The sequence below is a fragment of the Rissa tridactyla genome, chromosome 1, assembly GCF_028500815.1.
Source record: "Rissa tridactyla isolate bRisTri1 chromosome 1, bRisTri1.patW.cur.20221130, whole genome shotgun sequence".
NCBI lineage: Eukaryota > Metazoa > Chordata > Aves > Charadriiformes > Laridae > Rissa > Rissa tridactyla.
Window position 1 is genome coordinate 87,986,443 of NC_071466.1, and position 14,780 is coordinate 88,001,222.

General features: G+C 38.6%; 1 protein-coding gene across 3 annotated transcripts in view; it reads right to left on the reverse strand.

Annotated features, from left to right (window-relative positions):
* MAP7D2 (MAP7 domain containing 2) overlaps window positions 1-14,780 on the reverse strand; it is an 88,474-nt gene that overhangs the window by 12,868 nt on the left and 60,826 nt on the right. For 2 of the 3 annotated variants that reach the window (XM_054203520.1, XM_054203510.1), the window contains exons 4-8: window positions 13,653-13,767; window positions 10,604-10,714; window positions 9,155-9,277; window positions 6,045-6,193; window positions 4,825-4,952 (exon numbers count right to left, since the gene is read on the reverse strand). In XM_054203520.1, the coding sequence (XP_054059495.1) occupies window positions 4,825-4,952; window positions 6,045-6,193; window positions 9,155-9,277; window positions 10,604-10,714; window positions 13,653-13,767 (626 nt within the window). The remainder of the gene's footprint in view (window positions 1-4,824; window positions 4,953-6,044; window positions 6,194-9,154; window positions 9,278-10,603; window positions 10,715-13,652; window positions 13,768-14,780) is intronic. The other variant, XM_054203525.1, reaches the window with a different exon arrangement.

Genomic DNA, 14,780 nt, shown 5'->3' on the forward strand with positions numbered 1-14,780 from the left:
ACCTGAAATCAGAAATCTGCAGCAATGCCAGAGCTGTGCTATTTTTTCCCCCCTATCTCCCTATTAATTCAACAAAAGCTCTGCTGAAACCACACCACGGACTTGCATGTTTTCAAGCCTGTTTTCTGAGGTTGCTCTGATCACAAGTTATTCCTGCGTTCTGATATTTTTACTCTGCTATCTGTGATATTTTCTCAAAAGCATGTTTTTTTCACTTTTAGTTTTGATCTTTCCTAGCCAGAAACAGATTCATTTCTGTTTTACACATGAGCACAAACTCAGCATAGGTCCATAGAGTAACTATTTTGATAGCTGCATTATTCCAGATGTTTTAAAAATCTTGAATTAGGCCATTCTCTAGCTAGCTGCTGAAAAAAACCTCCAAATAGTCTTGATCCAACATTCTACCCATTGTTTTTATCTTTCCAAGGCAAAACAAAGATCAAGAGTAGTAAATGCAGCACATACCAAATAAAACAGAAAACTAGGTCACTGCAGGACACAGAAGCTACTTCTGTGAGGAATTCACCACGTGCAGTCACCTTTCTAACAGGTCGTTTCTAACATTTTGGTCTTTTTTGTACTACTCCAGGTTCATATTTCATTGGTATTCTGTAATTTGATTGAGTACGTATATTTCTGACATCAAACTGTGACCCAACAACTGCAGTGGGATGTCGTCCAGAAGAACCACTGAGTTACGGGGTCAGTTAGTGAAACTGTGAGCAAAGGACAGTGACACAGACTGGGAACAGGAAACGAACCAAGAATCACCCACAGGCAGCGTTCAGTCCCTTTTCCCTTCCCCCCTGCCCTTTCTGCCTTTCTCATATGAGGTAATGGAGCATAGAGGCTCGTCAGAGCTTTCCGTTTTCATTCACTGGCTTATACTAGGGCTTATCTGAAGACACTTAAAACTAAATCCTACTTCCTTGATTCAGTCGGGTCCCATTGATTTCAAAGGGACTATTTACCCAAAGACATGTGAAGGACACAGGCTTTATTGCTTTGCGGATCTATAAGATCGGACACTTAACCTATTCTCGGAGGGATACTGCAAGAATAAACAGATTAACGTATAGATCTTTGAAGACAAAGCACCAAAAAAAAAATTACCAAAAACCCTGTTATTATTGATCTTGTGAAAGATCTGAAGAACAGGAGCACTTTACACAATCAGTATCCAATAGCAATTGTAAAAATAAAAGATAATGTCTCAATTATCCCAGCTCTCTAATCCATTAACTTTCATCTTTGTCAACTGATCCACACTGGATTCAAAGCAATAGTTTTAATAGTTTTTGTGGTGTTGGTTTTTGTGTGGTGTTTCTTGATATATTTACTTTTTCAAATATCTTCAAGCTTCGAATTCCTTCCTTGGTTTTAATTATTGTTCGAGTTTGTTGTTCCCCGCCCCCCCCACCCCCGGCCTTTTCTCCTTTTTTAGGTCCGTATTTATTCACTCATTTTGTCTTGGACATTATGTCTTTGGGCTGATCTTTTTTCCTTTCTCAGTAAAATTTGCACCTTCAAACATTTGTATTTTATATATGTAATTACCGAATCTACTTTGCCATCAATCACAGTCTCTTTCTAGGTTGAAGTTTTGTTGTCTTGTTTGAGCCTGTTTCAGTTACTTTACCATGATAAAAAGAGCTTTTTAATTAATAAATAATGAAATAACATATAAAGAAAACAAGCAACTACCACCCACAAACCGAGATGACAACTGTGAAGAACTAGTAAGTAGAACAACGCCAAGAAAACTTGAACGTCAAGTCACATACTTTTAAGAAGAAAAACGCATACAGCTAATTGTCATCTAAATCACTGGCTGTACTTGATTCTTTCCTCTACAGCTTTCTGAATTAAGGTGCTAGGCAGGATCACTAACTACTAATGCTGTACAATACGTATTCTTATTTCTTCCAGGGTATTTTTTTGGCCACATGGTGTGCTGGAAGGAGAAAGATTGAATTTATAAAAGATTGTCAGGCTTGCAAGGAGAATGAATATTTGTCTACATATTTAGTCACACTAAAATTAAGTTCCACAGTTAATTTTAAATGAAAATGTAAGATTACACAACTTAAAGGAAGGTTCCAAAAGCCTGACTGCCTCTATTTAAATCCACTAACCAGCCAGATTGCTACCTGGCATTTGAGTTGTACGAAGAAATGCGTATCTTGACATAATAATACAATATAGTGATCAGGACACCTTTTTTAGATCTTATTTTAAATTTCCGAGGGGAAGTTTTGAGAATTTGTCTTTCTGCAATCAGTAATAAACATGAATTTAAACTCTTATTTACTGTATCTCTCATAAGGTCAAGGAAGGTGTTCTAATTGGGCCACGTTAAGATTAAATGCCCGGTAATACTTTTCTAGCTGTAGTAAGAATCAGGTTTTCTTGAGGAAGAGAGGGAGGAAAAAAGAAAAAAAAAGGATAACTGCTGTGACTCACAATCAGAGAGAAACCCACCAGTAGGCTTCTTAATTCCTCCACGCAGCATCTCCTTCTTCCTCTAAAAACAGTAGTTTATATTCCTTATAGGCATGAAAATGTTTTACTATAAACAGGTTCCCATAATTTGCACCTCTGGGAAAAGTCTCCATTTTTGCCTAACCTTTTATGGAAACTAGTACTCCAAATTAAGACTGGGCATACTTTTTTCATGAAGCACTAAACATCCGTTTCTTTTTCTTTTTTCCCCCCAGATGTCTCTATGATGAGCTATACAAACCTTTTCAATGTCTGCCCATCACAAAGGGCTTCAATCTCAGCAATCCATTTCCCACCCATCATTTTGCTCAACTAAATACGTCTCTTGGTATACTTTTATACTGATATCACTTTTATACTGAGTGACCCGAAAGATGCATTCTGAGCAGGGAATATCAGTACTTACAGAATAATACACATTTTTATACCTCAAACTTTTCCCTGTACATTTTCAAGTGCCACTAGACAATGATCTGCTCAAAGGTGTAATGAAAAAAAACTGGTTGTCACTAACATTTCACATCATTCCATTCTTCACAAAACTTGCATAGTTCAGAATCTGACTACATTAGATATAATATTGCAAGTTTGAGAATTTGTAGCCCTATAATACAAAGAATTGCAATTTCCCAGTTGCATGCAAGGGGATGTCCGAAACAGAAAGAATGCCCAGAACTGGACGGTTTCCTGTATTTTGTGTAACACCAGATTCAAACACAAAATCATCCTCCGTTAAAGAAGTATGCACTCAGAGCTGAAGCAGAAAAGGAACACCAGCTAGTTTTTGAAGTAGAAAAAATTTGTCAGAAAGGGGATCATCAAAACTGATTGAGAATGTGGCCAGACTAGCTGCGGTTAGCTGGAGTGATGTAAGCAGGATGGAACTGGGCCCCGTCCGCCTGGAAATCGTGATGAGTGGTGCAACACAAATGGGAGTCCCATGGTTTGCCTTTGATGTGGGGAAAGGCATCAGAGTTGTGTTATTTGGGCCAGGAGGCCAAACAGCTTTTGCGATCTGCTGGTCTGTTGGACTGGTGTTTGTTTAAATGGGGAGGTAAGGATATCTTGATTTAGGACGGTGAGGTTGCTTTCATACAACCAGTGAGAGCTTCAGCCATATCGGCAAGGATCTCATGACAGTTGTTGTATGGGCACTATGACCCTTAGGTTATGAATGTAGAAAGTAAGACTGTTAATGAATTGGCATTTAACCAAAGCATAAGGTACACTAAATAGATCCTAGGAGATCTAGGAGGCAATGCGTCATTTTTAATAAAAATGGAAACTACACTTTTTGGGTCATAAAGAGCGTATGTGTGAAACGGGTCTGTGGTGATCTCCCCTTCTTCAGCATCTTGTTCCTCTAGGGCAAGGAGGTTTTGAGGATGGGAGAGGTAACAGAGCCAGTCCAGCCTTGAGTGTCAGCTGGGGCGTTCTCATTTATGCTACCCGGTTCAGATTAAAAAATAAACAAATAAATAAAATCAGACAAAAGGAGATAATTTTCAAGACAGAAGTGGGACCCATGAACAGGGTCTAAGAGGAAAAAAAAAAACAAAAAAAACCCCACAAAACAAAACTAAAAGGTCAGACAACTACTATAGATCAGGACTACTTTGGCATACCTCTGCATTTGAGCCAGACTTAATATCCTGTTCTAAGAAAGCTGAAGACACATTTGCTTAGACTTACAAGTTGCGAGTTGTGCTACACAGACTACAGTTAAGAGTGTCTGCAAACGACAACTAAGAAAAGAAACTCAAGTCCTAGTAAGCCCAGATATGCTATAAATCCACAACTCTGCGTGGAAAAAAGTACAAACCAACAACCAAAAGCAACAAACCCAAAGAAGTCTGCAAATAAGCAATGATTAAAACCAATGGTTTAGATGACTCATAGTTAAGTATATTTATGGAACCAGATGGTCATGCCAGCAATAGGAAATGCATATTTTAAATGCTGGAATTTCTAGTGAGTATTCACGTTCTGTGCATTTCTTCACATTAGGCAGAGTTTCTTCAAAACCAAGTAAACCAAAAGCATGTTTAAAAATATATGTTAAATAATATTTCACATGAATTATGAAATGCACTGTGATAATTTCAAAAGACTGAGAAGAGGCAGAGAAGGGTCTCTAGTGACCATTAACACAACTTTACATATATCTGTTCAGATACATTTCTCTTTCTCTCTGTATGCATAACTAAAATTCACTACATTTTACACAACACTTCAAAGGAAGTTCCTCAAGAATCTATGTCTCCTTTATAGGTAACAAGAAGTTCACAGCATATTAGACCATTATTAAGAAAGGCATACTTGGGCGTTGCAGGTGACGCAGATCTTCTGGACATGGCAGCAGGAGAATCAGACCTTCTTAGAGGAGATCCCATACCAGATGACGAACCAGGTGTTGTGGGTCGCTTCTCTTTCTTTATCTTCTCAGTCTAGAAATACAGTTCATTTTGGTTTCCATAATTAGAACCAACATATCAAAAATATATTTGATAGCTTTATTAACAAGATTGAATATAAACTGATTTGTGTAACACGCTTTTAAGGTAAAAATCTTGTAAACACCATCTCACAAATGAGGTGCATGGTTTTTATTTTACATAGACATAAAAACAACCAACCATGTCTTGCATGGACATAGCATACAAGTTTCAGAGAAGTAACACCACATCAGAGCCTCTCCAAGAGTTCTTGGGAGGGGTGGTGGCACTGGGTGGAGTTATCAAAATCATCCACTTGCTCCTGTGATGCCTTGTAAGACATAGTCAGTGGTGCACCCAGGCATCTCGCAGCAACGCTGCTGGATCTAACACTGAATCACACCTAAGAAAGACACTACACAAATCTTTAGCATCCAGCTTTGGTCCTCTCACCTGCATCTAATTTAGATGGCATGAATCCCCCTACTATTAACTACTACAAGACACAGGACCTTAAGTGAATTTTAGAGCCCTAGCATAAATTTTTTAAAATGTGCCTTATGTTCTGTAGACTCAGTGAAGGTGAATGACTTGCCTTTGCTTTTCTGGAAACTACAGTGGATCAATCATGCATCTCTTAAGCAAACAGCATTAAAAACATCCAGAGGAAGAATTAAGCAATTGGTATATAACAGAGGCATTGTCAATACACTTGGCAAGTTTCCAAAACATGCGAAACTTGCTAATTAACCAGCAAGACTGGACAGTCATACTCAGTAGAGATCCTATTTGTCATCCTCATTCCCAGAAGTTACAGGCAAGTCCACGAAACATACACCAGTGCCAGAAATCTCAGTTCCCGGAAAATAAAGGTGTTGCTGTTCCAAATACCAGTGCTCAACACTGATTCTCAGTAGGAGGAAGATATTAAAATGCTGCTAAACAGGAGCAGGAAAGCAAGAGATGCATGCAAGGCTCACTTTCTTACTGCTGTTTCTTACAACAGGGGTAGCACTTTATTTTTATGAATGTAAAGGGAAAGATAACAACCAGAAGCCACAGCAGTTTACCCCAGAAATGAAATCAAAACCATTGCAAACCCACCTGAGTAACTTCAGCTGCAGCCGCCCCTTTCACAGCGTCAGAAGTGGACGGTGAAGTTGCCTTCTTTCTGTCGGTGCTTCGGGTGGGGGAAGGCTTGTAGGGAGATTTAAGAGGACTAGCTGGTGCTACACGAGGACAGATATGGAATACTAAAGAGTTATAGTACAATAGCAAGAGCAAAAGGGAGCACAGACAGAGGAAGTGAAGGAGAGGAGAAAACACCATACTTTCATGTTATAATGTTCAAAGGTAGTTTTCAAGGTTTTTTTAAAAAGTTTTTCAAAAGATGACATTATATAACACATTCAACGTGGTCTCACATTTACTAAAATGCCTCAACTGAAAGTAACTTTTTACAGGATTTTTAATTTTTTTTTTTTTTATTATCTCTAAAATATCGCGCTCCCACTCATATACCTTCTGAAACACCTGACTATGACTGTGATTCTTTTCTCTTCTGGAAAGTCCAGCTTCCTTTGCATATGATAAAAAGAGTAATCAAACAATTCTAGCTGGGTGACTTTTGAACAAATACTGCAAAACAGAAATGGTGTCAGAGGAGTAGGGATATTTTTTTAAAGCTCAAATATAACAAAGGCTCCTATATACCTTAATTGCTTTTCAAAATAATACTTAATTGAAAAAAACAAACCAAAACAAAAAAAAACCCCAAAAAACCCCAAAACAAAACACCACAACACAAACCGAAACCTAAAGTAAATGCTGCCGTAGGTATTTCAGTTATTGTTATTTGTGGTAGACATCACTTTGAGTGCGACACATACAGTACAGCTTACAGGGCAACTCTTTCTGGGTGTTTTTTCTTTTTTCACAATATGAACAGGATTTTTAAAAATGGGGTATTTTGTTCATATTTGAGGCAATATTTGTTCATATTGCCTTCTAAGACGAAACTTTCACATACGTATAGAACAATCACCAGAGTATATACTTTATTAATAAGACAGATACTAACTGTATCCATGCGACAGTCTGTTTCTAATCTTATTCAACTGAAGTCAAGAAGGATATTGACTTTGGAAAAGCAGTAATTATGCTCAAATGTAAAGGAATTCACATTTCTAATATGCCCCCAATAGGGGCTGTCCTATAAAATTTCTTATGAAGCCCTTTTGTATGCTTGTAAGTCTACCTGGACCTGTGTGTTCTTTGACTGACTTTCCAGCAAGTTGGCAGAAGTTCACTGAATATTAAGAAAAATGTTCAGAAACTTAAATTCTGTTTAAGGTAAGTATTTTTACTTCCAACTGTAAAAAAGTTTAATTATATGTGTCCAATAACAACTGTTTGCCTGAATATCTTGTCTCAGAGTGACACTAATAATGAGAAAGAGTCTTTAATTGAGACTCCTCATTTCTACGCTTGCAGCAAATGCAGGAGCAGAGCAATTTTGACCCAAACGTAATGATTTGAGGCACAGTATGCCCTCTAGAATATGAAGAGCCCTCTTCCCTGTTCAGGAAACAACTTCTACAGAGAGAAGTACACCACAAATGGGAGATCTCCCTCAACTCTTTGCCAGCAATTACTGGCAAAACTGTCTGTGGCCACGCTGAGCATTGATACTGTTTGCAACCCGTGCTACAGCCTGATCGCCTTGCAAGGAAATGACAAGAGGACGCTGGTTCAGAGCACTGTTCCCAGAATCAGCCGAGGGGAAAAAAGTGACCCGCAGACCAAATTGTATCCTCGTCAGACATGCCAGCATGCTACTTTATCTCTGCCTTCATGGCAGGATCTTTAAAGCTGGGAGTTTACAAACAAAATGAGTGGGGAAGGGCAAAGGAAGTCCCTATTGATTTCTTCAATATCAAATGCAACACAGAAAACAACATCTGTAGGTGGCCCCAGCAATTCACCTCAAAATTTTAAGCAGAATATACTGATCTAATTTCAAGTTGGCTTTTGTGCAGTAGTTGATCCCTGAGCAGTAAGTAAACTGGAAATATTCTCATGGGCTAAGTACTGTATGACGGTATTTCTGCTTCCAGCAGATGCTGCTTTTAATGTAGAAACAAGGGAAGTAATTTCAGAGTCATTCAATATCGATGTCCCTGTGCACCACAACAAAGAAGTAACGCACAAAGGAAAGTAGGCTTACTTTGCAATTAATTTTTATGTAGCTTTGTATTAAAAGCACAGATGCAGGACCTGAGCCTATTTCAACCCTGCCATATGAAAATACTGATCATAAAGATGATCAGCCTTATGCTGTCTAACCAGTTTTATCCTGAAAAGAATGTTTCCTTTTGCAGGTGTGGGGTTTGTTTTTAATAAAAGTAAAAAAACCTGTTTGTCCTTCTTTCAGCAAACACTATGACTAGCTATAGCTTTATAAGCAGGAACTACTCTGGAAGTCAGGCACTTGTCTAAGTATTAGCAGGACTGGAAACATTAGTTTTGTAGATGTTTGCAAAATAAGAGTTTTATTAGACTGACATTTACAGATAGGAATAGTAACTATCGTCCCTAATTTTTAGTATCTTAAAGACAAATAATTTCTGGAACTGACACCTTCCTATCAGCGCCTCCATTTTTTCCTCTAAGTAAGTATCATTTTCTATTTGTGTATATACACACACACATAAAAATACACATATAGTCACACAGTAAAGGCAAAAAGTAATTTAACAGCAAAGAATTGGAACTCTAGTAAAAATAATTAAGGCTCAAATGGTGCACTGGGATTTGTGTTCTACATACTATTTGGGTATAAAAGGGGATGACATTAATATATCAAATAAAGCCTCTGAGAGGTGTCACACACTGGTCTAAAAATCTGTTTCTTAAAGAAATATATTCAGTTTTCCATTGGCTTAGGTTTTAGTGGGTTTGTTAATTCATTTTTTGCTTGTGTGTTTTTGTTGTATTTTTTTTAACCATGTTCTTTTTAAAAAGACGTTTAGAACAAGACAGACAAGATGATGTGGTTTTGAAGCTTTTAAATACACTGCTATCATGAACAACTTAATCGTTGATTTGTACTATCATGTAAATTGTCATTTGGTTCATAGCACTTCATTTCTTTCAACTACTCAAATGCAACCAAACCCATACCTTAACGGTTTCAGAGTAATTCACATTTTTACCTGGATTATTGTACTGCTCAGAAAGCATTAATGTACTTCTGCTTCTGGCTAAAGATGACTGTGTGGGAGTCAGCAGTCGAGAAACAATAAAGTTTTCCATTGGACTAAGATGCATGCGGTGAGCTGAAGGATGGGAGCAAATAAAATAAAATTTAAAATGCAAAGAAATAAAACAATGTTACGTTAAAATAACTGAAATGAAATGATTAAATGAAATGAAAAAAACTTGAAGTGTTTGAGATTTATAATATTTAAAGATCATGTTCATCCCCTCTGAAAAAGAAGGTTTCTAGTTTCTCCATCATTTTAAATTATCTTCCCACCTGTACAATAAATATAGTAAGGTTAAAACCGTGTTGCATTTTGTTCTTACAGAGGCATGTTCCATTCTGCAAAATGGTTGCTTTCATGACTCAGCATGGAAAAGGTTTGCCTTTTTCCCCAGTAGAAAAGGTAGTAAAACCATTTAGTATAACGGCGCAGCTACTCACTAGTGTGCCAACCATACTAGGACTGCATTTAAAATTTGCAGTCTCACTGCATTGCATAAGTCTTATTTATACAATATGTCTGCATTCCTTCCTACTCCATAAATATAAGCATCAACTACGTAAGAAAGATATTTATGGATGTTCCTATTACATTCATATATATATATAGCCACCTATCATCATACCCTCAAAGCTACTGATGAGTTTTCATCAAGCAATTCAGAAATTAAAAGTAAATTTACCTTCTCTTTTCATTCCAGAAATAAGCCTTCATTGTCGCTTATTTCAGTTAATTTTATTCTCATTAGAGTTTAAAAAAAAAAAGAAAAAGAGGGGGAAAGAAAAAACCCACACAAAACAAACCAAAAAATTTCCAAAGAGTTCACGATGGGGTGAACTCCTCATTTCTCTCTGTAGCGTTTAGTAATCATTAATCCCGCAGGATGATCATCTTTTGCTGAGCCTCTGATGGATCAGGGTTTCAAATCAAATTAAAGGGCTCTACAACTCTGGTCATCAGATTGAAGGCTCCCAGGTGGCTCATCGGACGTACTTCTGCCCGCGGTACATCCCACGTCTATTGTCGAGCCACACGTTTGGTTTGCTTGTTTTTCATTATTTGGCTAGAAGATCACAAGCTGTACGGTTATAGGAAATTGCTGCAGTTGCCGCATGTACTTACAACCCTGTTTGCTGGAGCGCCAAAAATTGAAAGAGAATCAATAAAAAAAAAACAAAAAAAAACCCCCACAGCGTTTGTCGCTGGCCTAGGATCTCCAGCATGGCAGCACAGTCTTGGGACAGGCTGCAGAACTATTTTATTGTACTAACTTACAATCCCCCCCAAATGTTTGAGTTCTTTTGAATAATAGACATAAGCGAGTTACATAGCTATATGAACAAGAAGTGCTTTAAGCAGGAGAGTTTATGCTGGTAGGAGACCAGCATATTCACTTGCCTCTGTCGGGGGAATGTGTTATTGCCGCTGTGGAGGAGGAGAGGCGCTTACTGATTGGCGATTCCATTTGCTTTGGCAGATTCATTGTAGAAGCTGAAAGTTTGTCACATGCTGCAGAGAGACGCATTGAAGATATTTGTATTCGCATCACAGTGTTGATAAACTCCCCAAATTAACCTCGCATTTGTACTCCTGGCCCTTGCCACTGATCGTATCACTGAATAAGGCATGAGATAAGCTCTTTCCGACTGCTGGAGGACCAGCGTTTTATACGACGTGCTTTGCAATGCAACTTTTCTGCTTGTGAATTTAACATTCCAGTTTTACAACAGCCTATTTTTAATACTGCCATAGGCAAATAGCTATATGTCAGGTCTGAACGAGTGAAGTCATTCTGACAGAAGATATTCAATACCAGCACAAGCAGAAAGTTACCTAAAGAAAACGAACTGCACACATGACAACTCTGAACCCCTCATCTTCATTCCCCCTCCCCTCTACGTCCAGTCTGGAAGGGCTCGGGTAGACCTCTGCTAGAATTCTAATACGAAAATGAAATAACCAACATTTGTGCGTTCACACAATGAGAACTCACTGTTTTCATGACTGATCTGGCACCACCCGTTTGTCTTTATCTTTCTGTGCTTGAGAATATTTAAACACACAAAAAAAAGTGCTTTTCGGTACTACTCCAAGTGCTTTACTTTTCTGCTGAAATACTGTTTGACAAAGTCTGTTTGAGCATAATATCTATTTCCTACCTTGCCATTTATTCAACTGAATGACAGAAAAATGTTATTCAAGTATTACTACGGAGTACTAGTGTATGATGATCACTGTGTGATGCTCAGAAGCTAGGAGCATAGTTGCTTTATCCCTTAAATTTCAACTACAGACACATATGTGGCGCTAATTCTGCAGCCCTTAAGTTACTGCATCCCCTATTACATCCATCAAAACATTGCCTCAGCAGGGTCTGCAAGATTTGCCCCCATATACTACAGTAAACAACAAAATTCCCTTTGTTTGCTTTTTTAAAAAAAGCAGGTAAAATGCTGGTATGCTGCAAAACGTCCATTGCACACCCAAAGCTCTTTGTACAGTTAGTACAAAAATTTGAATCAGTTTGCACAGAAATAGTAGTGCTAAGAGATCTCAGGCAGAACAACATTTACTGTGGATTCAGCAGGAGTAATATCCAAGCCTACCTCCTCCTTTGGGGGGAGAGAAGGAACCTAGTTCTTAATAGCACAGGCTATGTTACGTTTTCAAAATGCCAAGTACATTTGCAATCAAAATTAGAAATCCTATATGCAATCCTTTCTTAATTTTGGCAGACTCATCTACTTCGTAGTCCTTTTATGGGAATAATAATTTAAAAAAAAACAAAACCAAAAACCAGCTGAACAATATAAAAGAAAACAAAACACGATTGCCTAAACAAAGTCAACTACTCGAGTTTGTTACAAATACCAGCTTGGCCAAAATCCACTTCAGGAGGCTGAAAACATAGCATGGCTGTTTATACCAAATTTGCTTATTCTGAAAATATTGCAGAAAAAGGCCCTCGAGATGGAAAAAGAGGACTGTTTTGATGAAACACCATCTCTGTAGCACATCATCTCCTACTGCGCAACTGAATTTTTTTTTTTTTAAAACAGCATCTGCACCTGTGCATGTCCATTAGAACTGTCAAATATACGCGTAATTATATTTACACACACGCACACAAAAACGGAGTGCCCACAGAATTGACAGAGATGAGAATTTGAGCGGTAGAAGTCTACAGTTAGTGAGAAAACCATGAAATGCCTCTACTGTGCTGGAATGTGAGGCATGCACTGCTCCACTATGGCAAAATTAAAAGGAAATTAAAAAGACATTTGGTCCACATCACTAAGGGTAATGCTGTAGAGCACCAGACTGAAATAATAAGAAAACAGTGGTTAGGAAGGACAAGATCAGTGGATGGATTACAGTGATTAGAACAGTTATAAACGAGACACAATGGTACTATGATTCTCTGAAATACCATTGAAGGAATCAGCAGGAGCAGTAGAGGTCACAGGGTCTGGAGTAAGGGTGTTGGCAGCTAAACCTAGAACAGGGGGTGGGGTATTTTCTGATTCACCTACACAGCAGAGAAATCAGAGCAAAAAAGAGGTGAAAGAAATTACTGCATAAATTGGGGGAGGTGGAATTAAGCATAAACTGCATCACAAAGACAAACTGTTTTCTTTCTCAAAGTATAAGAGACTTCTTTTGTTACCATTTCCTGGCTTTTTTGATGGCGTATCGTGAAAACTACGATGTGAAACAGTTTGTCTTTTTAGAGTTAAGTATATTTACACACTTTTTGAAAGAGAATAACTGTCATATTTCATCATCACGCAAACATGGATATTTTTCCCCATAACAACGGTTTATTCAAACCTGACAAATTTAAATAAATTATATGATTTAAAACAGAAAACATGCATCTTTTTGAAATACAAAAGCAGTACATGACTGATTATGTAATAAAAAGAATTTGTTCTGAAGCCAAATCAAAAAGAGCAGCAACAAAAAGTATGTGGGGGAAAAACCCAAACTATTTTAAACTGCACATGCTGCATAGTCATCTAGAAATTCCCGTCAGGTTTTTAGAAGTACCAAACAAAAACAGATCATCTTTTGCAAGGCTTAGACAGCGCTCAGTCCTCTGGTGAATATTAAATTTGCTAACTGTGTGCATGGGAAGACAATGCGGGGGGGAAGAGAATAAGGGAGAGAGAGCATAAATTTTAATTTCAGCATTTAGCATCCTCCCAACAGATTCTGATTACTCTATTAAAACGATCTGCATTCCTAAAGTTAGGAGTGACCTTTCTCCCCAGAAGATACTAGAGAGAGGAAGCTTGGCAAGCAATTACAAAGCATTTATTCATGCCCCAAGGCAGTAGCCCCTACAGTACCACCCTAACTATAAAATGCATCATACTTACTACCTCCACAACCTCATGCATTTTGCACTTCCAGATCTGCAATGCAGGCAGCCTGTTTCACTTACCATCTCTCCCTCCTGAGCCCGCAGCCAGTGCTCCTCCCCACGACCATCGCTTCTGCTTCTGTTCCAGCTGCTGGCTGCGTTCAAGGGACCGACGCATCATGGCTTCTAAACGTTCCTGATTTTATTGGTACAAAACCAGAAAGCAGATCTGAATCAGTTCTTTGGGGGCTCTTTTTTCCACCCCCCCCTCCTTCTGAAACCACGCTAAAAACACACAGTTCCCCTGTTGCTCCACGCAAGGTGATGACAGGAGCTTGTTTGCAAGAAAAGAAAAAGGACTGAATAAAGAAGGTATCAGCATGCTACCTACCTCCAGATCTGTGTATCCTTTGTCTGCAAGCCACTGAGGTCACTACAGAGGCCTAAGTAAATAACACAGGTTGCATCACTGCCTAGCATCTGCTCCTGCTGGTGAGGCTGCTGCTGTGCTCTGGACTTAATTTGTATAAGAATAATGCTCGACAAGCATTAACTCCTTCTTGTCTATGCAGACCTCAGGATTTTTTTTCCATCCCTTTCTGAGCACAGCTAAATTGCTGCAATGCCAGTGGCTCCTCCTAGCCACGCAGATAAATGATCACTTCAAACCCAAAGTAGGTTACTTTGCAGGATGCTCAATTTATTTATTTATTTTTACAAAAACTCCCTCCTTCCTTCCACTATGTTCTTTACAGCCTAGGCATTTAAGAGCTCCTGATTTATTTTTTTTTCCCTGTGTATTATTTTTAGTGCCTGCCCTGATTGTGCTGTTCTAAGATTTTTTTTTTTCCCTCCACCTCCATGTTCTTCTCCATGGCTCGACGAGTTCAGATTTTCAGATGAGGAAGAACAAGGAGATTTCTTTCCCTTGCCAAATCCTGCTCTACATTTAATTTACAGCTACATATGGTCGCCTCATTCCCCCTCCACCACCTCCTAACTCTCACTCAAAGACCTCCACTCAGTTTTGTTCCCACCTCCTCCCTCTGCTAGTTCCTCAGTGGTTTATTGTTGTGGCAATGAGCTCCGCACTTTTTCTTTTCCTCCTTTCAAGCAGATAAAAGCTGGTTCTTCCCCACCCACCATTCCATCACCTGCCACCCTCTTTCTTTCCTCCTCCCAGTACCTCATTCGCATCTGGCAACCTCT